The sequence below is a fragment of the Saccostrea echinata genome, unplaced genomic scaffold, assembly GCF_033153115.1.
Source record: "Saccostrea echinata isolate AGI-Se365-2 ecotype Australia unplaced genomic scaffold, CSIRO_AGI_Sech_v1 ptg000009l, whole genome shotgun sequence".
NCBI classification, from domain to species: Eukaryota; Metazoa; Mollusca; class Bivalvia; order Ostreida; family Ostreidae; genus Saccostrea; species Saccostrea echinata.
Window position 1 is genome coordinate 13,118,809 of NW_026889758.1, and position 26,823 is coordinate 13,145,631.

Consider the following 26,823-nt stretch of genomic DNA (forward strand, 5'->3'; position numbering starts at 1 on the left):
TTCCTCCCTCTAGTAATTAAATTCAAAATTTACTACATGATACATGAATGGATAGTACTAGTATTACATGCATTTACTTCAATATCATCCCGTTTGCGATGGAAGGTTGACACAGAATACACAAACCTCATTTTTGACATGTATTAAGATTGACCAAGGGTACATCTAAAACCAATATTGTCCTGATTTAAAAGTATGTTGCTTACTTCTTTTGCCCTTTGTGAAAAATGGCATGCTCAGGAGTAAATAATTTTTGTCCGGATCAAAGTATTGAGCAGCTTACTGTAGCATAATCATGCAAGCCATAACTTTGTAACAGAAGATATCGAACAGGTATGTCTCAACCAGGATTGAGTTAGAGGTTTACATCAAATTGAAGGAATCTCGAGTTGTTAAGATACTTTCTTCGGATCTCTACAAAAGGCTCCCTTTTCATTACAATTCACTGGCTTCTATTTGATTGTAATGTTGATGAAATGTCTACTGATGTTAAAAGCATATACTCTGCAGATAATAAATGTCAAGCTCTTAGTATTTTCATTGAGAGGTTTACAAATGGATAGCAAAGTTACATCCCAATTTCTTTCATTAACTATTGTCTTTAATTTTAAATGCCTAAATCAACATCACCAGCAATCGATTCCACGCACCGCCTTGCTTAATGTATTGTGGAGTGTATACGTACAACAGAATCAGAGGCCAGCAGGCTACACAGAGAGATAGGATGACGTTTTACAGAAAGTGGTGTACTGTTTCGTGACGGGTACGTTAGATAATGAACTTCCGCAGGGCGTAGGGCCTTCTGGGAAATGTGCATCCGTAATAAATGTCACCGATGGCATGGCAGAAAATCTTTGATACAGTTAATAAATGTTTATTAACAATTAATAAATGCTGATTTTTAAAAAGCAACAGGCTTAAATTTGTCAAAAAATAATTAAACGTTGCATTTGCGAGTGCTTTAACACAAGATGAAAGGATGGAGAGACTCCGTGATGAATTGGAAATCGCTAAGATAGCTTTTCATCTAAAAGTTCTTTACGGCTCTTTTGTTCTTAATTTTTTCGTGTCCGTTTTTATGATTATTGTACTGTACAATAGCCAGGATTGTAACGTAACCCTTGAGAAGGGGACACTTGCAGACCGAAACACGGTTCAGGATTTACATGTGACAAAGGGCATATACAGTGACAATACACAGGATAACCTGAAGTGGGTTCAGCGATTTCGAAGATCGTATTATGTGAGTAGGTTTTTCTTTTGGGTAATTTTTTTTAATCTAATTGGCTTTTATTTACATTATGTTTATACGGTATTTAAAAAATACAATAAAACACGTTTTTGTAAATTGTGCTTATAAAATATTTAATGTTGAAATGAAAATAACGAATTACTAAAGAGTTCTAGCAAATAAAATAATTTCATATAACATAGAATTTGTATCCTTGGAGATTCGCTATAACTGTGTTTTACTGTAAATGCCTGCAACTACATGTATGTGCCGAGGGCTGGAAACTCTTTCAAAACCTTATTAATATTAGAAAATTCACTCGCCAAATGGGTTTCTCTCTAATTTGTTGTTCATATTTTTCCAGTTTATCTAGCTCCAAACTTGGTAACCGGGCGCAGAGTTCTGAGTTATTTTTTCTATTAACGTTTTACATCAGAATATTTCTGCAGCGATTCTGCAGCAGTTTTAGCTTAATATAATCAGAATAAAAAGCATATCTCACTGTATGTATTAAGTAAAGGTACATGTATATCGTTTCACAGTTACTAAAGGGGGTACTGTACATATATATATCGTATGTTTTAAGTAAAGGTACATGTATATATGTAGTTTTACAGTTACTGAAGGGAGCACTATACCTTCACCTTCACAAAAGTATAATCCCAGAACAGAACAGAAATAAAGCGTTGAAACAAAATATAATTTGAGAAATATTTCATGCTATGGTCGTATGAATTATTAAACATGCTGTGTTTTACACGATATACACGTTGATTGTAATTTGTGAAACTTTGATGTGTGTTTATTATTTTGCCATTCCTACTATTTTGTCAGAACATTGATTTATCACGCCCAGAGACAAGGGATCGCTTTCTGAACTTGTTTTAATTTACTAGAGTAACAGAGATTACTGTGGTATATTAACAGTTTGCAGTTTTCGAGGAATAAAACTAGATATCAGCTTAAGAAAGCAGCAATCTCAAAGTGAAAAAATATCAGATATGACCAAAGTAAGGAAGTCAGAGGCAAACAGACCAACATGCAGACAAACCCAAATTACACTAAAATGGATCTAGATCTTGTGTTTATTTCTCATTAAGAATAAGTTAATTCCATCGTTGGCTGCTGGCACAAACCAGAGAATCTTTTAACAACAGTTATTCACGCACTCTAGTGTTAATTATACTGTCGTTAATCGTGAGTTGGAACGGTTTAGTCTGGACCCACATTGCACGTGATGAGACGTAAAGTTGCACGAATTTACACCTGACCCGATTTTAAACCGACAACTTCGGACCAAGCTTCACATCTGGAAATTGGTTAACAAAAGATCGATAGCAAAAGTTGTAAGCGCGTCAATCTTAATCAAATTTGTATTTCAAATTAGTGTTACAATGTTACAAACATAGGGGAAAAATAAATTAAAGAGTGGGAAGGAGTAATATATTACTTGCTTGCAATCTTTTTTTTTAATTTTGAGGTGTGGCTTGGGAGTAAGTAAGTGACCAAGTTAAAATTGACAGCAGGATAGCACAAACGAGGAAACAATGTCTAGAATTTAAAGTTTCAGACCTGAAAAAAGTTTAGATTTATAGTGTCATTTTCAACTATAAATTTGAATTGTGTAGTTTAATAAAAAAATCCGCCGGAGACTAACCTGAATGTCATTTTGAATGTTCACACACGTGTACATGAAAAAGAATGCCCAAAGTAGACTGCCTCTGTAGACTTTCGACGCATCATCCATTGGAAATATCTAATTTGTCTATTGGGGCTAAAGCCGCGTTGGCTCAATAGAAGCGGGTTCTCCTTAAGTCCTGGCTTGATAAGACCAAACACAAGAAATAAATCACCGCCAAACGCTCTACATTAGATGTGGATGTGCCAGGTATAAATACCGAGGCTTATAAGTGATGGCATTTTATAGAACCCTCACTGCAATGACATTATTTTACAGCAAACCTTCGTTTATAACTTGTGACATCTCGATATGAATGAAAACTTCCTGGGCGTTAACTATATACGATAATTTAGTCTACAGGGCTTAATAGATGGAACCTCTCCAAAAACTTTTGTCTGGTAACTTCAAATGCAGCAAGAAAGGCTTTTAATATACAACCAAATCTGAAAAGAATGTTTTGGTTTAGCATGGTCTACTTCCCATTTTCACTACCAATAGCCTATGGAAGGCTAAATATAAGACCTATATTCGCCAGCCACGTTTTGCCATTGAACACCAAAGAATCTTTTTCGTGTCAAAGCTTTCTGTGATATGGGACCTCAATCGGTTTATACGGTTATTTGTAGAATCGGTCTCCTTGTCTCGCAATGAGATTCGAATCCACGACGCAAATATCATCTCTTTACTATGTGACTCTAAAGCATAACGTTCTCACCACTGCGCCATATAGATTCAGAACAGGCGTCCATAAGATATAATTACGCGTTTACGCGGCCCTAGGTGCTGAAATTTAAATTTCTCAAAGCTTGTTGTTACTTAAACACAGACTGTCCCAAAATTATACCGGGACGTCAATGTTGACCGATGAGAGCATGTAAGCTCACTCCCAGGTCGTCGAGGCGAGTTCATTGATTCCTTTCGTTTCGTTTGATTTTCAGGTGTACGTTTCGAGAAATGAATACGTAGAAGAATCACCCTATAAGATACTGAGGGCGGACTTTCTTTCTAAATAAAAAAATAAAAAAGGAACACTTTCCCAAATGAAAATCATTAAAAACAAATTCAAATTATTCTTTAAAATGTTTTAGGGTAATGCTAAACTATTCCCATGTCGCAAATATTTTTTGAAAACATTTTATTAGAGCGCACTCTTTTCCTGACATATTATTCTACATAAATTTTTCAGAACACATCTCGTACAAAGGAACGTTACATGAAAACACATCAATATCCTGGAAAAAGATATTCAATTTTATTTTATTGCAGATAATGACAAAATTCCAAAGAAAAAGCTTTTTTATTGTGATCATATCTGTAGCTTCTGGACCAATGACAGTTTGTTTATTTCCTATCCTCGGATATTGGGCTAATGTGTCATGATTGAAGGCCAAGAAAACCAAGCTAGGCATCTCGTGTTCACATAATGGAATATAGCCTATTTTCACTCATCCAAGCTTATATTTAGTGTAGCCTGATCATCATATTTATACAACATAATGTCACAATTGGAACAGCAGTTTGCCAAATTAGAATGCAATGACAAAATTTCAATAAAACGTTTCCACAGACCAATTAGTGTAGTTTTCTATGAGGACCTTTGGACATTCACAGTCCATCGCGTGTAACATTGAATTAATTTGGTGGGATCAAATGAGTTGTGGGCACTGCCGGGCAGTGTTCCTACAAACTAATATTGATTCTTCACATGTCAGCAGATATCAACCTGAAAAGAAATTATTTCCTTGTCCTCGACGAACAGCGGTGCCTGCCGAAATTATTTCAGCTGAAAAATTCCCTTGTGTGCTTTGTTTAATCAACAAGAATATCTAGTCAATAGAGAAACTGGTGATTAGTCACACCAGGAAAAGAGTGACAGTTCCTTTGCTTCATACAAATACATTGTACCATAAAAGGTCGACTAAGACTTTATAATAATCTTTTCAGTAGACGGCTACGTGAGTCGTGATTATACCAGCTAAGGAACGCATGTGTCGCCTGCGGTATCTACGGATCTGATGCAATAAAAACTGTAACTATGGAGGGTTGCTTTCTATAAACTAGCTCTGGTCCTATGTGTCTCAATGAAAAGAGACATGATTGTGCCCTTACTACTGTCTACATGGTCTTGTGAGTGTTAGATTTTATTGCTGGAACTCGCGCACCATTAGTTGACCTGGAGTTGTCCGGGCACTTTGGATTGATATGTTTAGAGATAGAAAGAGTAAATATTTTATGAATCTTCTAAATCGAATACCTTTAGTATTTTTAGCTCTCCTGAGCCTAAAGTTCAAATGGATTTTCCGATTATATTTCTTTACCAGCTTTCGACAGTTCACTTTTAAAGGTGCTTGGACACATATTTGAAGTTAATATTTTCTCAAATTTTCTGTATAATTTCATGACTTATATGTTGCTATAGCATTTCATACTAAAATATAATAAAAATCTTATTTCATCTCGAAGTTATTAAAACTTCGAATTTCTGGACGCGTTGGATTGACACATCCTTGCGCTTTCTCATATTTTAATTTTATTCTTAATACTTGAGAAAAGTGGCAATTTTGTTGTGTATTAATGAAAAATATTAAAACTATAACCCAGAAAATTCAGAGTAGAAATGTTCGAAAGCAAAACCCACTCACAGTATTGTAAGTCCTTGCTCAGTGGTGTGTGCAGAGTTTAACAATTGAACACACCCGGTGAATCGTAAACATTAACAATAACAGAGCTCGTGCCCTGTTTACAAAAACAGTTTACGTTTCACGGGTGTGTTCAATTTGTTAAACTCTGTACACATCACAGAGCACGGACTGACAATACTGGTGAGTTGGTTTTGCTTTCGAACATTTCTATTCTGAATTTTCTGGATTATAGATAAATATTTTTCATTAATACATAAGAAAATTGCTTCTTTTCTTAAATATTAATGATAAAGTTAAAATTTGTGTAAGTGCAAAGATGTGTTAATCAAACGCGTCCCGGAATTCGTAGTGTCCAATAATTTCCAGATAAAATCAGTTTTTTAATTATATTTTCGTGTGAAATGCTTTTGCAATGTATAAGTCGTGATATTATACAGAAAATTTGAGAAAATATTAAGTTCAAATCTGTGTCTAAGCACCTTTAAAGGGGTCTGGACACAGTTGCATTATTTACAATTTTATTTAAAAAATAGCTTCATTTTAATGATTTGAACTTACATGAATATTTTAAGAGTTCAATAACAATATTCTTCATAACATCACGTCAAACACCTGTATTTGTAAACAGAGCACGAGCTCTTTATTGTATGTGTTTACATGTACGTTTTACCGGGTGTGTTCAGTTAGATTAGTCTGCACACATCACCTGTGCACGGACTGACAATACTGGTGAGTTGGTGTTTTCTCGTATTTCTACTCTGAACTTCTGGATTATAATTTTCATATTTTTCATTAATAAACAGCAAGTTTTAATAATTTTGGGATAAAAGAACTTTCTTAACACGCTTTTAATATATTTCAGCGTGAAATGCTCTAGCAACATACAAGTGATGATATTACTAAAAAGAATTTAGAAAAATATGAGCTTCAAATCTGTGTCCCAGCCCCTTTAACATTTTGGACTTCTTTAAAATTATCGGACTAAAATCTACCAAACTTGGCACTAAGCATTTTTGGTAGGCCTAAAGGATATTCAATTTTGTTCAAATAATTGGCCACGATCTTTCGAAAGGGGAGATGATCAAGAAAACGCAAAAATAGTTGGGTGTCTCAAAAAAATCTGGGCAAAAATAGATGAAACTTATTTGAAAGCTTTCTAGTACAATGTAGATCTAGATTCAAATTTATTTGGTCCACAGGGTAGGATGGGTGAAACTAAGTTTTACATGGGAATATATAGTTAGAAAATCTTTAAATGGCTTCTCAAATTATAATCTCGGGGCGGTAGGGGACACAATGGGGGATCAGAGTTTTACTTGGGAATAAACTGTTAACTTTTGATCATTTTTTATTAGCTAGACCTTTATTTACACTATATAACATGAGACAACCTGCTCGCAATTTTAATTTTTTGTATATTGATTTTGCATCATATAAAAGATTATATAGCAAAAAATCGTGATTTATAGTCGCCCGCGTGGCGCAATGGTTAGAGCATTTGCTCAAGAGTTGCAGAGTAAGGAGTTGATCCTTACGTCGCGGGTTCGAATCCCACTGTGGGATGTGGAGACCGTATAAACCGAGGTCCCGTGTTGCAGTAGATGCTGGCACGAAAAAGATCCCTCACTGCTCAAAGGCCCTAAGTGCCGAGCATAGGTCAGAATTTGCAGCTCTCCACCTGCAAGTGGTGGCGTTTCGATATGAGTGAAAAACTCTCGAGAGGGACGTTAAATAACAAACAATCAAATATTTATATCGCGAAAATAAATTGTTGCAAAAATTTATGATCTACTTTGTAGGAACTTTTTAAAAAAATCTTCCCAATATAAGCAATTCCAAACTAAATCATATTAATATGCAAACATTCTTATGATAAATTGTGTTGGCTCATTTTTTTACTGATGGATTAGGATGTGGCTAAACTGGGGATCAAATTTCAAATCATGCATGTTTACAGGAGGAAAAAATCATATGAAAATCTATTTTTCCGGAACAGCAATGTTATGTTAGTCATTGTAAAGCATCCCCGGGTTGAAGTTTGGATAAATAATAACCCCTTTCCTTGGAGTTAGGGTTGAGTCAAATCATGTGGTCAAATTTTCTCCTAGGAAAAAGGGGGAAATCTTTTAAATTAAAGTCTTCTTTAGAAGAACATATGACTAAGGTGAGAGTTGTGGCCCCGGGGCCTCTCGTTAATAATGTACCTATGTAGAGACTCGGGTTGTCAGTTTTTCTTTCTATCAAAACAGTGAGTAGAATCATTTTAAGAACCCTCTATAAACTGCACACTGATGAGTGATACATGTATCATTCTATTTTAATGCAGTTAAAAGTGATCTGATTTTAGATCCAAAAAAGAAAGTGCATTCTAATGAGTGATGAACAATTTGAAATCAATTGTAGTATCCTAAACAATACATAAAATCAAAATAAAGTAATTGAATACTTCCTTTGCATGTTTTTACCCATTTAAGAAAGCATTAGTGAATTTTGTTCATCAATAATTTGCCCCATTTGTTGTCCGAGACATTTTCCTAGGACAGAATGGCAGGTGGTCTACAGAGAAAATGAAAAAGGCGAAAAAATTTTCGCCTTTTTACAATTATAGTTTTCTGAAAATCAAAAAAAGACTTTTTTCCATCAGTGGATAGAGTGTTCTTGAAGGTTATTCAAAGATAACCATTGTATGTTTAAAAGTTTTTGCCAGGCAAAATAAGTACGTATTTCTTAAAAATACAGAGTGTGACGGCAGCATAGCATGCCAAACCAAAAAAGTACTGCCAGTGCTCAAAAATTTAAAAAAAATACAAGCATAAACATTCATTTCCGTTTTTTACACTGTAAGTAAAACAAGCTTCCAAAGAGGTTAAGGTGATGCCAAAAAGAGCAGGTCCTGAGTATACAAAAATGTAAGGCGAATTATGCAAACAAACGAAATACCCGAGCAAACACGAAGTGATGGATCGCATGGCTTTTAGCCAAGTTTGCGATTTGAAATATGTCCGACCTTTCATGCATTCTGTTTAGATTATTTATGATCATTTAGTGTACAAATGAACTTGTTTGAACAATCGACAGAAAATAGCTGGTATTGAACACATAATGGCTTTTTGCCAAAGATATATGCTTTTTTAACTTGAAAATATTTAAAGATAGTGCATTAACTTAATAATATCCTAAATTTGAGTGTGTATATCGAACCTGTCATTTTCTCGCCAAAGTCCATTAAGGTCGTCCTCTGTTGACCCATATAAAGTCTTATTTTAACGATACTCTTTTCCAAAAGAAAACTAATTATATAATTAATGCTAGAAAAATTTGACAGAAATTGTCTTTTAATTTAACAATTGTACAAAGAAATAATAGTAATTTATCCAGTGAAAAGCAAGAGTTTATTCCTCTTATTAGAGGGTCAAAGAACCTCGAATCACAAAATTTAAATATAAAAAAGAGGGTTTCTTTTTTTACCTACGATCTCGTAAAATGTTTGTTGTTTTTTGCTTTTCCCCCGTTTAATTCATTCTAAGAGTAATACTGCTTTTATATGTATTTTTGATCATTTATAACATTTTTAGTACGCTAAATGTTTCTAGTTTCAGAATCATAACTGTGAAACATTTCTTCGAGTTTGCCGGAACTCTCAAGGAGGTGAGTTATAAGACTTTGTACATTACTCAAAATGCGTTAACATGTGTAAACCAGACCCCTGTCATAGAATTTTCCCCCATATATTTTCTAGATATAGGGTAACTGTGTAAGATAAACAAATTTTACATAAAATATGAATAGCCATACAACATTTAAAAAGACTTACATGTACACACGTATGCCCCCCGCACTTTTTCTTAATATAGTATTTTGCTATGGTTAATTTCACTCTTACACTAATACTTTCTGTTGCACTGATAATATGTTTAAATCTAAGGCTATTAGGGTTGAAAATTCTTTGAAAAATGAAAAAGTGATGCAAATTTATGACAAAAAAGGTTTTCAAAAAAGTATTTAATCAATTGGTCGACCTATTGAAAACATTTCAATTTCGGCAAATACTGTAATCAGGACATCATGCTTACATTAGTAGACCTGTTTTTGTATTCTTGTAAAGCAAAATTTATTCAAAAACTTCAAAATGAAAAGAAAGCCTCTTGGTGTGGCCTTCAGTTTGACACATAGATATATATCGACGACGTTTATTCAATTAACAACATTCATTTTCATTTCTACTTTCATACGATATATCCCACTGAACTCGAAATAAAGATACCACAAAGTCTGACACATCTGTTACATGTCTGGATGTTTTACTAGAAAAAGACACTGATAGCAAACTAATAGCTTAATTTTTGATGAACGTGATGACTTACACTTCTATCGTCAACTTTACTTATTTATGAAGCAATATACCATTGTCACGTGCATATGGGGTTTATGTCCCCCAGCTGACTCGATACGTAAAATCATGTTCTTTGTACGTAAAATTTCTAAAACGAGACAGGTTACTGACAAATAAGTTGATGATACAAGAATATCAAAATCTCGTTTTAAATCATCATTTTGCAAATTTTATGGCCTTTTCAATGACCTTGTTTGTAAATAAAATCAATTGCTGGGTCGAATTTTGACTGACAATATCATGCAAATATTGTTACGCCATTATTTTCACATTGTATTATGTACGGATTTTTCTGTTTACCCAATCATGACAAGGATCACACGGCGGGTGTGTCGGGGGGGGGGGGGGGGGGCTCACTCTTCCATAGCTGCTGATACTTCCTCTGTTTTCAGAGGTCTGCGTTTGCTCTGCTTCACATTTTGTATTGTATCATAGGAATTTTATCATCATTACTGCTCTTTATAATTTATATTCACATTTTATTGATAAACAAATATCTAGTGAAACGTAAATTGACAACACAGAAGGTTTAACTTTTTGAACGGCCATGTCTCATGAAACCAGATTTAAAGTATATTATTGATACCGAGTTTATTTTTATGCTCCCGGATCGAAAGATCCCGGGGGTATATTGTTTTTGTCCTGTCTGTCTGTTTGTCTGTCTGTCTGTTGTCAACTTTAACCTTGCCCATAACTTTTGATTGGTTGGAGCTATGACTTTCATATTTCACATGTGTATTCCTTGTGACAAGACCTTTCTTTGGGTACCATCATATTTGACCTTTTGACCTTGACCTTGGAGATTGACCCACTTTAGCAAAATTTAAGAGACTTTAACCTTGGCCATAACTTCTGAACAGTTGGTGCTTGGGGTTTCAAACTTCACTTGTATATTCTTTGTGACAAGGCCTTCCTTTGGATACCAACAACTTTGACTTTGACCTCGAAGTTTGACCTACTTTTGAAAAGCTTTAACCTTGGCCATAACTTCTGAACGGTTAGAGCTAGGGCTTTCATACTTCACATATGTAATCCTTGTGACAAGACCTTTGTTTGGATACCAACTACTTTGACCATTTGACCTTGACATAGGAGTTTAACCTACTTTCGAAAAACTTTAACCTTGGCCATAACTTTTGAATGGTTGGTGCTAGGGCTTTCATACTTTACATATGTAATCCTTGTGACAAGACCTTCCTTTGGATATCAACAACTTTGACCTTGACCTTGATGTTTTACTTACTTTTAAAAAACTTTAACCTTCGCCATTACTTTGATCAGTTGCAGCTAGGGCTTTCAAATTAAACATTTTTTATCTTTTGGCCTGGATTTTGACTTGCATTTGAGAAACTTTAACCTTCGCCATAAGCTGCCATACGGGGGCATCAGTGTTTCACAAACACATCTTGTTGTAAAGTGGGTTTTGACCATGTTTATGCATTCTTATGATCCTGTACCTTACTAGAGTTTTCGACATCTCAGTACTGCATATAAATTGTGTGACTTAATTTTGTATCGCATCAAAGGTGAAATGTGAATTTTAAAAAAAAATATGCTTATTATATCTTTAGCTTTGAAAATTTAACACAGTGTTTTTTGATTTGTCTATCGAAATGTATTCAAAATTAAGTGCCATATCACCTGTTAGCATTTTCTTGTGTATCATGTTATATAATGATGTATTTCTGTTCATCATTAATGATCTTTTTCTTTGACTAAATGTGGCCATTTCATTGATGTTTAATAGAAGTACGACGAGACAGTATCCTTTTTCATAGAGTTTTATGAATTTTTTTTTTCTTTTACTTTGCAGAATTATATTTATTAAAGGGAGAAAAGGGCGAGAAAGGCAACACTGGCTACGATGGGACCAGAGGTAATCCGGGACAAGTTGGGCCGCGGGGTGAGTCTCCAGGCTTCCTAGGAATGTTAGAGCAAGATTAAAAAAAAAACTAAACAGTATGTATTTAATTCTTCAAAAAAAAAAAAAAACAGGCTCATGCAGACATGTTTCTTCAAATTCTTGTCAAAATTTGGGCTACGTTTCCTTATTTATAAGGAGCTCCAGGAAATCCTGGACCGACTGGACCCAGAGGACCTAAAGGAGAAGAAGGACTTCCGGGACTTAGAGGTTTACCTGGAGAACGAGGATCACAGGGAAGAGAAGGTATCATTTCGATCACTATTATACAATATGCGTACTGTATCAGCTTCGTCCCTCTGTACCCGAATGACTTAATATTTTGAGGGTTAGTGTTCGTTTAGCTTCAGATTTTTATTAAAGGCAGGCCTGGTCTTCCCGGATTGAGAGGAGCCAAAGGAGATCAAGGGAAACAGGGGCTTCTGGGATTTCCTGGCGAAAATGGAAGCAAAGGTCTGTGAAAAAAAACCATGAGATCCACGCCCACTGTGTCCTGAATACAGTATGAATTATAACAAACCAATGACAGTTTTTCTGTATCACATGCGCTTATGAAATTTTGTAGGTCCTCGGGGAGAAAAGGGGGATAAAGGTGATGAAGGACCTCGAGGATTAGAGGGTCCTATCGGACGTTACGGACCACCAGGTATCTATACATTGAAGTTTTGTGGTATCTAAAGGATTTCTTCTTTGAGTGCCTTAATGTCAATAATGTTCACAGTTTTGTGGTATCTAAATGATTTCTATTTTGAGTGACTCAGTGCTTATAATGTTCACAGTTTTGTGGTATCTAAAGGATTTCTTCTTTGAGTGCCTTAATGTCAATAATGTTCACAGTTTTGTGGTATCTAAAGGATTTCTTCTTTGAGTGCCTTAATGTCAATAGTGTTCACAGTTTTGTGGTATCTAAAGGATTTGTTCTTTGAGCTGCCTCAATATCGATAATGTTCACCGTTTTGTGGTATCCAAAGGATTTCTTCTTTGAGTGCCTTAATGTCAATAATGTTCACAGTTTTGTGGTATCTAAAGGATTTGTTTTTTGAGTGCCTTAATGTCAATAGTGTTCACAGTTTTGTGGTATCTAAAGAATTTCTTCTTTGAGTGCCTTAATTCAATAATGTTCACAGTTTTGTGGTATCTAAAGGATTTGTTTTTTGAGTGCCTTAATGTCAATAGTGTTCACAGTTTTGTGGTATCTAAAGGATTTCTTCTTTGAGTGCCTTAATGTCAATAATGCTCACAGTTTTGTGGTATCTAAAGGAATTGTTCCTTGAGCTGCCTTAATGTCAATAATGATACAGTTTTTGGTATATCTAAAGGATTTTTTCTGTGTTCTCCATATAGGGCCCTATGGACCAAAGGGAAACAAAGGTGACCGGGGACCGACCGGCTCCAGTGGCTATCCAGGTGATAAAGGTAACAATTTTTATTGCTTTATCTGCACCATTTTGTATCTTTTCTGATTACTTGATAACTTGAAGAAGAAAAGAATAAATCTACTGAAATAGCTTTGTAATATTAGCTTTACCGTTGTACTTTTATACACTAGCGAACTGTGCAAAAACTATTTATGTTTTATAGATATTTTATTCAGGAGAAAATTATTTTCGTGTTATTACACGAGTCGGTCTTCTCTCAAAAATGTCCTTCTCGTGTTTATTTGTGTAAATAAAGATTATTTACAACATTAACCGAATTTCGTGTATAAATACCAAAATAACTCTCGCGAAAATAATGTGTCGTGAAAGCTTTTCTACAGTAAACGGTTTTTAAATCGTGTCCGGGTCATTGTAAGACAAATTCATCAAACCTAGTCAGTTCAATATCTTCAGGCATTTTGTAGTCATAGCTCCAATATAATACTCTAACACCATATCAAAGTGCTTGCAATATGCTTGTGGGCCCCGAAAAGGGGTGGGAATATGATTTGAAAGAAACAAGGGAAATTGTGCTGCAAGCTAGAACACAGTTATACACCCGTCATGAAAAATGTCACCTTAAGTTACAAGGGAATATGACCTTTGGTGTCAGGGTGAGGCCTCATGAATATCAATATCTTGCATCAGAAGAAAGAAGAAAGAAATATAAACAAAGAATAGCATTCAATTTTGTCATCTTGACCTACAAGCATCAATGCATGAATTTCATGAAAAATATGGCCTATGGGTTAGTTTTGAGCGATGGAGCTCAAGATCACATCCGTCTGTCTAGTAATTTCATGGTTACTGTGTTCTTACGTAAAAATACAATAAAGTGAATTTACTGTCTTATTTTTTGTAGGAGATGTCGGGGAGAAAGGGGAGAGAGGTAATCATTTAATCATTAATGGAATCTGGAATGCTCTGATCGATAAACAGAATACCAATACTTTCCAAGAGATCAATGTTTCATATAAGTAATATTTGACAAAACCATGCCAAATAATATAGTTGTTAAAATTTACTTGTAGCGACGTTTCTTCCTTTTTTTTTTATAACAGATTCTTTTTTTATTGAATTATAATTGATTAAATAAATAAATTCATCAGCATGATTCTTTAATCTCATTTGCAGACTTTTTAAATGTATTTTGTTTGACCATTCTTTCTAACTAGAATAAGTGCACTAATGCATAACTGCTTGTGAACAGGATGATTCTGTCGAGGTATTCACTTTTTCCGTGTAAAAGTCGTGTGAGCAAGATTTTGCAATATCCATGTTCCTGATTCCTGACTAGTCTTCTGTTTTTGTAACAGTTTTGTACCTCAGATATTTTTGCCCATTTAAACAGCTATTAAATGACTTTATTATCTTTCTGAATTTTAAAATGGAATCTAACCCCCGTTCACTCAGAGCTGCGACTTTACGACGATCATCCCGATCAAGCCACGATCTGAAAAAGTTTTGGATCGGGGTGGATCGGCTCCGATCTGCCCTGATCCAAAACTTTTTTCAGATCGTGGCTTGATCGGGATGATCGTCGTAAAGTCGCAGCTCTGTGTGAATCGGGGGTAAGCGACTGATTACTCCGTTGGAATTTTAAGACTTTTTCTTCCCGCATTAAAGCAATTGCAGGGTTTTTTTTTTAAATACTGAGTCATAATTTTTGATATTCCCAGTTTCCTCTAGGGTTTATTAAAATTGTTCCAAATTTCACCCCTATAACAATTTAATGTAAACTTTTATCACATTTTCCGTCGATTTTCTAGGAATTTTTAAATTGCTTCCGTTTTTTCTGATCTAAAATGTGCGGGATCAACTTTACAGCTATTTTCTTCCACCTTATACAATGAAATGTTCTTCTTTCTGGCAGTCACTCTCCCGCCTCGGTCAGTGTTGTTTTTCTGCTTGGAAACTGATTAAGGTTTTCCAGACTGTTTGATATTTTCAACTGAATCTCTGCTTTGTTTGAAATGTTCGATCCATTTGTAAAAGATAGATACAACATACGTAGTTGTTTCAAAGTTTATTTTCCCGCAATAATTAGAAAAATGTCCTTTCGATTCGGAAAATTCTTTCGTTCTTCATTATCCCAGTGCACTAAAGGTGGGTCTGGGAAAAGTGGTTTAGATAAAGACTGCTTTGTGAGAAGTTTGTGATTACGGGTCAATTCAGTAGTAATGGAAGATAGAAACATTTCGAGATATGGTAAATTCATTTCAATGGGGTACACAGTTGTGACAGTATTTAGTGAATAGCCACCAAACAATATGCTTTTATAACGCTTAAACAATATACTTGCAAGTTGATATAGGATGTTTTAAATTTTGTTGGTCAAATTTTTTGTTAAGTTTGGTTTGTGATTTAATTTGTATTAAGGTTACCCCGGATACCCAGGACCTATTGGACGACAGGGACCCAAAGGGGAAAAGGGCGAATGTCAAGGTGAAAGATAAGGATGGATTTATTACCTGCTGAATCTGAATTAAATTATGATTCAATTCCAGTAAAATATATGTTGCTTAAGCGTGCATCAGTCTTTGTTTCCAATTCATTCTTTTAGGTGTTCGACATTTTTTTTTTTATATATTTTTGTACATTTTGCGTACCTCTACTAAATACTAAGCCCTCTTTTAATGCAGTCTTATTTATCGTTTTATTAACGGCAGATTAAAAGTAAAATAATTAAATAGAAGGCAAGAAAATCATGTACACATATTCAAATTTTTCATTTTCATGAGTAAATTATATATTTTAACTTTTTTGTATTTCCATGCAGTATTAACTTTCAACGTGGAAAACTTAAAAATGGAAAAAGACGCTACCAATCGTCCAGGTAATTTAACAGGAAGGAATTATATTGGATATACAAGATGTACCTTGTAAATATTTTTCATGAAAGTCCAGATTTGACAAATTTGATATCAAATGAAACTTTCATTAATTTTCACAACCTAATTTTAATTTCAAAAATTAAAATGGGTGGTCTTTTTATTCCATTAAGTTTCTATACACAAAAACCAATTATGCACAAAACCGTTGAAAAATATTCTTTAACGAACATGAGCTATAATATTTACTTACACCATATCGTAAAAAAATATTCAAATTATTTATTTACTCATTATAAGAAAAGGTCAGTTAAAATTGGAATTATCACTTTGATAATGCTAAGGTCACTGAAGAAAAATATAAAATGATAATGTGGGCTTTTAGTTTTTATCGGAGCAACTTGGTGAATAAAATGTGTGGAAATACTCTTGAAACTTGGGTGGTTGTGGAGACAAACAGACGACTGTCTGTACAAGTAACATATCCGTACAAAGAAAACTTCAAATATATCAGCTTTTTTTTCGCTCCACTAGTCAGAGACCAGAAGAGCTTGTGCGATAGTAAGGTGCCCGTCCGTCTGTCTGTCTGTAAACAATATTTCAAAATGCTACTCCTCCTACAGTCTTGGTCTGATTACAGTATATAAACTTGGCACACAAGTAGACTACACTAAGATACATAATTCTCTATATCGGTTTTTGATTATGAACGACGTTGCCATGGTTGCTAAAAATAGAAATTTCTGTGAAATAAATTCAAAACGTAGCTCCTCCTTTAGTTTTGGTTTGATTTCAATATTGGTTGTATACAGGTAAAATTGCAACGTATGTTCATCATATGTTAAACATACGTTGCAATTTTACCTGTGTAGACTACACTGAGATATATAGTTTGGTATATCGGTTTTTGATTTCGATGAATGATGTTGCCATGGCTACTTAAATAGAAATTTCTGTGAAATACGTTCAAAACGCTACTTCTCTATTCTCTTTGGTCAAATTTTCAATAAATCTTAGCACTCAAGTAGACTACACTAAGATATATAATTTTGTTTATCGGTTTATGTTGCCATAGTTACTAAAAATAGAAATTTCTGTGACGCTATTATTCTCGCGGTTTTTTTCCGATGTCAATAAAACATAAAACACTAGTTGGCTACACTAAGATACCTATTTTGTGCATCGATTTTTTATTTCGATGAAAGATGTTGCCATGGGTACTAAAAATAGAAATTTCTGTGAAGTACATTCATATCACTACTCCTCCTACAGTTTTGGTTAGCTTTCAATATAACTTGGCACACAAGTAGACCTTAAGATTCATAATTCTGTATATCGGTGTTTCAATGAATGGTGCCATGGTTACCATAAATAGAATTTTTTCTGTGAAATATTTTTAAAATGCTACTCTTCCTACAGTTTTAGTCTGATTTCAATATACACGTACACGGCACACAAGTAGACCACACTGAGATACATAATTGTCTTTATCGCTTTTTTGATTTTGATGAACGATATCGCCATGGTTACTAAAAATTAAAATTTCTGTAAAATTCTTTCTAAAGGCTACTTCTCTTACGGTTTTAGTTTGATTGCAATAAATCTTCCCACAAAAAAGAGACTAAACCAAGGGTCATTATTCTATTTATTGCTATCACAGTTTCAAGTCCAAGTGCTACATTTAGTACAAACCAGTAGAGCTATGTACAGTATCGACAGAGACTTCTGGTTTTTGTTAACGAAGACTTCTTTCCTTTTGCAAAGTCATTTATTTTTATTTGATTTTGGGAAAAGCACCAGTGCTTTGCTTTAAACTTTAGTTCACGTGTTTTTCGTACAATGATGAATGAAGATTTTTTTTTTTTAGTACGCACTCCACAAAGGGATACATACGGTAAGTCAATATTACATATCCGATTAAAGGCATGTTGTGAAGTAATTTACTTTATCTCTGACGGAGGCTGTAATAGTTTTAACTAACAGCTGAGCGAAAAAAATGCACTTATTTATTTATTGTTGTATTCTTTCTGAGAAGACCGCCGAAATATGTCGGAAATATTGCCGACTCGGCGTAAAACAACAATAATTATCAATCTTTCTGAGAAGAATGTACTGTTAATGATAGACATTTATTATATCATTTCTTTTTTTATGCGGTAACGCTATACAAGCTCAAAGTACATGTAGTTATTTCTTCGTAACTTGAAAACATGGGTTACAAATTTATTTTTAAAAAAATCAATAAATACATGTACATACTAATATTGCGGACGCCATCTGAAAAAAACCCTCTTTTTTTTAAAGTAATTTGGAAGATACCTCTCATTTAATTTTAAAATTAATACAGTTTTTGAAGTGCTATATGTACCCAGTTGTGGTCTACATTTTAATTGGGAGAAACCTTCGAGTCCATTTTGAACAGTTGACGGCCAAATAGACACAGGCTCTTCAGCTTAGGCGAGTGGAAACTTTCACGATAAAAGTACACGGAACACCTAGATGGTTTATAATTATTTATTTATGTCGGAAAGGTGAAGATGGGCCTAATTTTAGTGTTGTTTACGGTCATGGATAACTTGGGTTACCTCGAGGATAATTTGGCGTGAGGCCCGAGGTGTTAAAATTGTCATCAAATGATAATTTTCTCCGTAAATTAATATAGCAATGTGAACAAAAGCAATTTCTCGTTCTACAAACGTGTAGACAATCGACAGCTGTCATCTAACGCTGACCCGATGCTTCTGTTTCACAAATTAGTAATTATATTGGTATTAATTTCTACTTTAAGAATAATAATGCAGGCATCCATTAGACGGGGGAGAAAATGTTTTCTTTTTCTGCTGCGAAACCAAAAATCTGTAACCTTTTTTCTACGTTTCGAAATTCCCTTCGTTTAGTTAATTACAACTGAAGAACCTCACGTGCAAAATTTAATGTGCCCTGAAGAGCAAATTACGATTTTAAAAAAAATACAGATAGATGTAATTAAGGTAAAAATATAGGTCGCATGCCCTTTTTTGTCAAAACGTTTTTAGTGTTAAGTGCACTTTATATCTTACATTGCATGCCGTGAACTACGTGTACTCTGAAGTTTATTACCTGATGGAATTAGAGGTGCTGCGAGATCAATGATCGGGCATGGCCTTCATCAAATCGTAATATTCAACAAAGGAATTAAGTTTTCATATAAATGTATCTTTGTAGCAAGTATATCTCGGAAGTATTAATTGGACAACAGCTTCCATTCATTCTTTATTTCCTCATTATATGCGATAATTGCATTTAGCAAAATCATCATACAAAATTATACAAAGCCGAAAAGAAAGGAAACAAAAATAAGCGGCGAAGAAAAATGTTTATTTATTTTTCATCTTTTCCGCATATTTTATTTTTCTTTCTTTTGGCTTTGTATAATTTTTAATTTTTAATGTGTAATGCTTATGTACAATGTAACAAGTCAAACAAGCATAGACGGAGATCTGACTACCTGTTAGCCCCCACTGACATATGTTGATGCTTGGCAAGGTGAAAATGTTCCGAAGCATCCTGCACAAGCTAATAGCCCCTAACGCTGAAAATTTGAACGTCATAAGCTTCTATCTCAGTGCTCGGACAACAGATCTCTTCGGTAAGCTCACATAGTTTATGTCCCTCCACCATTTGTTTCGAATGTCCAACATGGTCAGGCACGAACAGGTTACAGCTCACTCCTCCATGGCACCTGATCCCACCTCTAAATTTTGAGGTCCGTGTTTGCTTTGCCGCAAATTTGTAGCGTTTCATTGTACTTTCGAGATTGAATACTGTTCTTTATCTTCATATTTCATTCATGAACAAACAAGTCACGGAATGTTGCCCCGCTGAAACGACAGATATCCAGAGAAACTTGTGGACGATCAGAAAGGAGTTCGCATATGAACTTTCATAAGCGAATCTCACAGCAATTTTTAGGTGTTCTTCAAAGGAAGATGGATCATTTTCAACGAAGACTGCGAGAAATCTTGAAAAAATCTATGTCGTTCGCCCTACGACATCTTCTAGGGTTCCTAGTAATCGTGGATCTCGCAATGTGTCTCAAGAGAATATGGAAGGAAAGAAGCCCTTAGCTAGCCAATCGCACAGAAATTGTACATGATCATATATACAGATAAGTTAATGACATCTGGATCAAATCCTTGCTGGCAATATCCTAGATTTAAAGATAGGGAAATAAACAGACTAGAAATATTCTCTTTGGAAAGGTGTTACAGATAATACGACAAAGATGTCCAAAGAACAGGATTTTCCTCAACAGGACGTTGAAGAGGCATTCGCAGATATCGGATCTAGTTTGACGTGAATTCTTACGTATAGAATGTTGAAAGACATTGAGGCGTTGAGAATCTGCTGCTGATAAATTATTCTAGATTTCACAGCCGTACAATACGGAAGGGAGGATGATAGATTTGTAGAAATGAACTAAGGATAATGGATTAAGGTGGGGTCCAATACCTGTGAAAGTTTAAAAGGAGTTTCTTCCTTTCCTGCAGGCAGCCTTCATCCGATCTGTAAAAGAACATATTCTTTTGAGAATAATTCCTAGATGATTACAGGAGTCGGGACAGTGAATAGGAACTGTTTTTACAAAACCTATAGTCCAAACTGGTTAGCTTTGTTGCCCTTTGCTTGGAATCGAACAGTACAAGATTGAATTTAAAACGCCATTTTCTGGAATATTCATATGCAAAGTTTAAAACAATTTGAAAGGAGTTGGGCGTTGAATCTCTTTCCAAAGAAACATTGCTAATTTTGTTTTTCTCAAAATGATATGTTAGCACTATCACGTACTCAAGAGAGCTATCATGACATGCTTGCTGTGGATTTAAAATGTGGTTGAAATTTTACATAAAATTAATGTATGATTTTTTTTTTATTTACCTCTTAAGAATGTTAAGTCACCTAACTTTAAATTTATAAGATTTGTGGTATTTCTAAGTTCTCTTTTGAAGAACACACTTGCACTGTGCCTAATATGTAGTTGCAAGCATACTGTAGTTTAGATTCCATTTTGACAGTATATGGCACTGAGTGCGTGCCAGACTGTTGGAAAAACAATAGGGATACCCTGAGAATATTAATATTGGAGTTTGTGTCTCCCAGTTGATTCGATACGCAAGAGCATGTTCTATGTACGAACAATTTCTAAAAAGAGGCAAGCTATTGACAAATAAGTTGATGATGCAAGGATATCAGCAATCCCTGTTAAAGTCAACAATTCAAAAATTCTATGGTCGATACAACGACCTTGTTAGCAAATACAATCTTGACTGACAATTTTCATGAATTTTTTGAATGTCTTGTTTAATTCATTGCTCCGTTTCAAACAAAGTCATGTCCGCCAACATAATTTGTATTTGTGCACCATATTTAAATTGTGTTCCGGAGGTTTGATGGTTGTTTGATGATTATTCTGAAATATACTAATCGCGGAACACTTCTAGTATACCGGTCCCTATAAATATGGCGCTAAAATAGGTGCCGCCGAAGGCGGTGTACAATATAATACGATCGCGTGAGCGATCGACAAAATCGATAAAAAAGGCCACAAATCGCAAAATTGAGCCAAAAATCGTGTTCCTTGTGAAAAATTGGGTTTAAAAAACTGGTTTTTAAACACAGTTTTTTAAATGAGAATTAAAAGGTTTTGTAAAATAACGTACTTGTTTAGTAGATAAAACTCCATTTTGCGTTGTTTAGGAATGTGGTCACATGATCAGCTTTTGACGTAATCTCATAAATATTCATGACGTGCGTCACTTGTGTTTTGACGTAATGAAGACTTATGAAGAAGTAGTTGATAGGACTCAAAGTGAAATGCTACTAAAATTGCAAGATTTTTGTGAGAAATGCAGGGATTTAACAAGTGATAACTAATTACTAGTAATTGGTTGATTGAATTGTGCATCACCATTGATTTGAAAGAAAAAATATTCTGAATATGGACATTAGGAGGTTAGGATATCGAGCTAAGTAAACGGTAAGTCGCTTTTACCAATTACTTGCCAAAACTTAGCGCACAATATCGGGCACGTTTCAACATTAGACCAAGGCTAATTCATCCAAGTTTCGCAAAAAACTTTCCTGTTCTTCCGGTTCTTTGTAAGCAAAAATTGTATTAATAACTTCAATAAGCCCAAAGTGATATAGATGCGAGCATGGGTGAATGTAAAACAGTTACAATATCCGAGCTATTTATATTCTAACCCTAATCCGTAGGTCGCATACAGTGCCATATTTAATTAACGTTTTGTTTAAGTTTTGCATGTTTCATGCTTTACTCCTATAAGATGGTATATCGGCACGGTTCGACATTAGGCTGATTCATGCAAGTTTTTGGTCACAAAAGGCACTTGGCAGTGCCTTTTGTAAGCAAAAATTACATGAATTAGCCCGAAGTCAGGAAGATTTAAGAGTGGATTTATAAAACAGTTCCAATCTTAAAACAATATACCCTAACCCTAATCACTCGATCGAATGCGTTTTGTTGAAGCGAGGGGAAAATGGCGGTTTGTTTACATTCTGCATAGCAACGGCAAGGGAAATAACTGCTCATGCGCAATCGCGTGATTCTGGGGACCGGCATACTAGAAACTTCCCCTAATCGCAAATAAAAATTCATTTCATTTTCTTCTTTCAGAGGAAATGTCAAATGCTAGAGGACTGAGTGCCGGAACAAAGCCATTCGTGATTAATATTTATATGCTGTATTTATTGCTTTTCTTCTGTGCAGTCTGCTGACATTAATCTCCGTAAGTGCAAGCAACGTCATTAATTGTGTCTGTTGTTACATTACCAGCTGTATTGTAGCATTGCAAGCTATTTTCATTTGTCCGTTTATTTTGTTTGTTTTTTTTTTTAAATCTTGATTTATTTGTTTTGTTTTTTACTTTGTGTTAATGTTTTTGATGTGCTTTCAAATAATTATTATTTGCTTTGTTTACATATTGTAACTAATCTATCTCTTTAAATTGAAAACATTTTATTTGGAAATTGTGTAGTGTGCTTTTTTCCCTTTTCATATGTTAATTCATTGAGCTTTGTTCTTTTTTACTTATTTGTTTGGCTATTTTGTTTGTTTTTGTTTTGTTTTGTGTGTGTGTGTGTCACTTTACTTATTCATCTGACGTATTGCTGTGGGTTTTTTTATAGAACGGTACAAAAGTGTGATTCGCATGTCACCAGCTTTTCTTGGGCATGAGGAGTGTGGCCAAAACTTTCAAAAAATTCTTGCATTTTCTATACTCCTGAACACACGTTTGCACGATTATAATGAGAAGCAAGTTATCCTCCTGTGTAATTTACGTCCCCTAGGTATAGGGTTCAGTGGCCCTTTTCACAAAAAATCTTACGAGTAGGATGAAAATTTGATAATATTATAATTTTCTTTAAAACATCATTAATTTTACAATGTAGACTAATAGAATAATGTTAAGATTTCTTGTGACTAACTACAGCTTAGGTACTTGTTTAAAAATGGAAGAAAAAATTGGCTTAGTCTAAAGTATTTTTGTGAAAGCCACATGCCCCAAAGTCAGAAAATTTTGGCCATATATTGAAAAACCTCCCTTTTCTGCCCTAGCATGTACATGTAGAAGAAAAACCTCGTGTAATGCGATAGTGAACAGACTTTTCTGTCAGACACATGTAGCAACGTCAAACGACTCCAGAGTTTAGTCCGATAGTGGGATAGGTTGGTCATTCATACACTCAGGTGACTGTTAAGGCTCATGGGCCTCTTTTTGTATCTCTTAAATAATTTCAGAAGGCATTTTTCCATCTCAATTTTTTTTCCAGCCTAGTTCACCTGTAGAAGTTTTGTGAGAGGAGAGAGAGATGGAGGACTGGGATAGTACGGTGTTATCTTTTTGATTGTGATTCCCTGTTTTCCTTCTGATCACTTACAGATTACTCACTACCAAATGTTGTATAACACGTATGGCTCGAGTTTTTTTTCAACAGTGCAGTCAGACGTGATGTTCTTCAATATATACAATGAATGTCAATTCTACCTGCTGCTTCCACCAGCACTTTTGTGATTGTTGGACAGGTGCATGCTGTATTGATGTGAGATGGACGTTTCATGGATGCGAGAGATGTATTGTGATGTTGGACTGTGCTTGTCATGTCAATATGTGTGAAACTTTCAATCTATTAACGTGACATCAGTGAATACATGTACTCTGGAGATAGAAATTGTGCATAAAATGCTTTTAATTCAAAGAAAGACTCATCATTTAAAAATAATGAAATTCAGTCGAACCTTATTATTTCTTTTTTCGATGGGACCGGGAAAAATACTTCTTCGAGATATTCAAGGACTTCATGTTAAGCAACAGAACGAAAAAGTCTTTAAAGCTTCCAACTCACTTCGATGTACTTCCTTGGTATTCGAAATATCGAGATAACCGAAATTCAACTGTATGTGAAAAGGTGATACAATATGGCTGTTTTGAGATACATTTGATAAACAAGTTATATGATAAGGTCATTATGAAATAAGTGTGACAATATAATTGTTAAGTGGTGCAACTGATAGTTATACGATTACTGTACATATATCTAATATGTATATGTAGATTTGTGCATCGGATTGCGTGTTTTTTTTTTAAATGACCTGAGTGCAATTTAGTTTAAATTTGTTCAGCAGGCAGCTAAGAAATCATGTCTCCTGTCAGTTGGCAATAAGTGAATTATATATAATAAATCAATAAGTGAATTATATATAATAAATCAATAAGTGAATTATATATAATAAATCAATAAGTGAATTATATATAATAAATCAATTTTTATTAGGCATTGTGGGGTGTACTTTAATATGATTACGAATAAAAGGAACAGTTAACCTTACATAGAATGCTCTTGCCAATAGTTTCTGAATATTTTCTTGCATAATAAGTGGATTGGAAATTCAAATTTTTGGATATTTTTTTTATCTTTTTCACGGATAAATTAATTATGGAAATAATAAGAATACAAGAACAAGTGTGAATGGAATAAAACAACAACAAACGCACGCTAAACCTTTAGTACATTTTTTTTTAAAGTTTGTGAAACTGCAAAATGAATCTTAAAATGAGAATGATGTACTCCTTCAATAATTACGTCTGATGACTTTTTTTTTGCTTGTCAAGGAATTTTTACATGGTAGTGCCCACCCAAACTGAAAATGTTTTGTTCTTCACCCCAAGTCTGAAATTGCTTCCTACGGGCCTGTACTACATTGGTACTTTGCAGCTTGATTACCGGTTGAGGCTACTAAGTAAATAAAATCCTCTTTTATGACCACTTCATCGGTTTATGAAGGTGACTTTCTGACATAAAACTAAGCTTAGTGTAGGACCTTTTTTTGGAATAGTGACCTTATGGAATAAATAATTACTAGTAATCACTCGAATGAAAAATATACAAGTCACATTGAGTACCGTTGATGGTCATACATATAAAAACTAATGAAATTTGATCTATCTTTCTAGGAAGAAAGTATTAATAGGATTCATTATAATGTCTTAACATTTTAACCACATGCTCAATGCAGGATTCATGAAAATAACTTTATATCCTTACAACATGGTCCATACAGGATTCATGAAAGTAACTTAATACTTTAACAACACGATCCTTGTAGTTATGAAAATAAATTTATGTCCTTACAGATGCAAGATTCAAGGGAAAAAAACAAAATATTCTGTCAGGATGGTTCTAGCAGGATTCATGAAAATAACTTAATATTCTAGCAACATGGTCATAATAGGATTCGTGATAGAAACTTAATATTCTTACACCATTGGCCATATAGGAGTCACCACTAAATATCATCATAATATTGGTCAATACATGAAAAACTTGCAGCATGTAAAGCATGAATGTGAAATAAGTTTGTGTCTTCAGTCAAATTAAAATGTTTAGCCATTAGGACTGAAGAAAGTTTGTAGTCTCTCCGTTTGTCAAAGAAATTTAAAAAATCGCTGAAAATTCCATTTAATCGATTTTTACTTGCAGCGTGAATTTGCAGAACTGCATTTTCACTAGAAATTAGATAAACGAATGATATACACACATCTTATTATGAGAAAAAGAACTCTGGTATTAATTTGATCACTAGGTCTGCACAGTTTCCCGTAGAATTATCTCAGTTTCCATTTAAAAACAGCTCGACTTAATTAGATTTTACTACAAAAACTAATTCACAATTGACACACCAGCCTTCTTAAGGCCTGTAGAAACAGTCTTACCAGTAACATCCTTGGAATTTTTTTTGACAGATTCGCAAAAGAATGCTGTACGCGATGTTATTTTCTCACAGGAAAAAGTTAGAGATACCAAACAAATGAGATACATTAGATATTTTTTTTTTTAATTCTAAATATTCTATTTTTACGTTTATTATTTAGAATCAGCTGTAATATTCTGAAAATCTAAAGTCATCAGGAATACCAAAGGATTCTAGGAATAATTCAACATTGGACTATAAATGAAGAAAAAAAATGACATAAAATCGAAAGCGGAATTATACGATCATTTTGCTAATTTTGCATTTCAGGTTAAAAATAACTCACAACAAATTGAATATAAATCACGCATAATACTGTGCTCACTAAGTTGGAGTGAAAATGTCAAATGACGAACAAAACATCATGCTCAGTGGCGGATCCAGGAATTTCGTA

At 34.3% G+C, this 26,823-nt stretch overlaps 1 protein-coding gene across 1 annotated transcript; it reads left to right on the forward strand.

Annotated features, from left to right (window-relative positions):
• The first annotated feature begins 738 nt into the window (after nt 1-738).
• On the forward strand, nt 739-24,976 carry LOC133183327 (collagen alpha-1(VI) chain-like). The gene is made up of 13 exons (XM_061318287.1): nt 739-1,243; nt 9,148-9,202; nt 11,761-11,850; nt 12,007-12,114; nt 12,232-12,321; nt 12,434-12,514; nt 13,213-13,284; nt 14,149-14,175; nt 15,666-15,731; nt 16,066-16,122; nt 17,985-18,011; nt 22,794-22,905; nt 23,951-24,976. The coding sequence occupies exons 1-12, from the start codon at nt 980-982 to the stop codon at nt 22,892-22,894; spliced, it is 1,038 nt and encodes a 345-aa protein (XP_061174271.1). The 5' UTR covers nt 739-979; the 3' UTR covers nt 22,895-22,905; nt 23,951-24,976.
• Nucleotides 24,977-26,823: the final 1,847 nt, after the last annotated feature.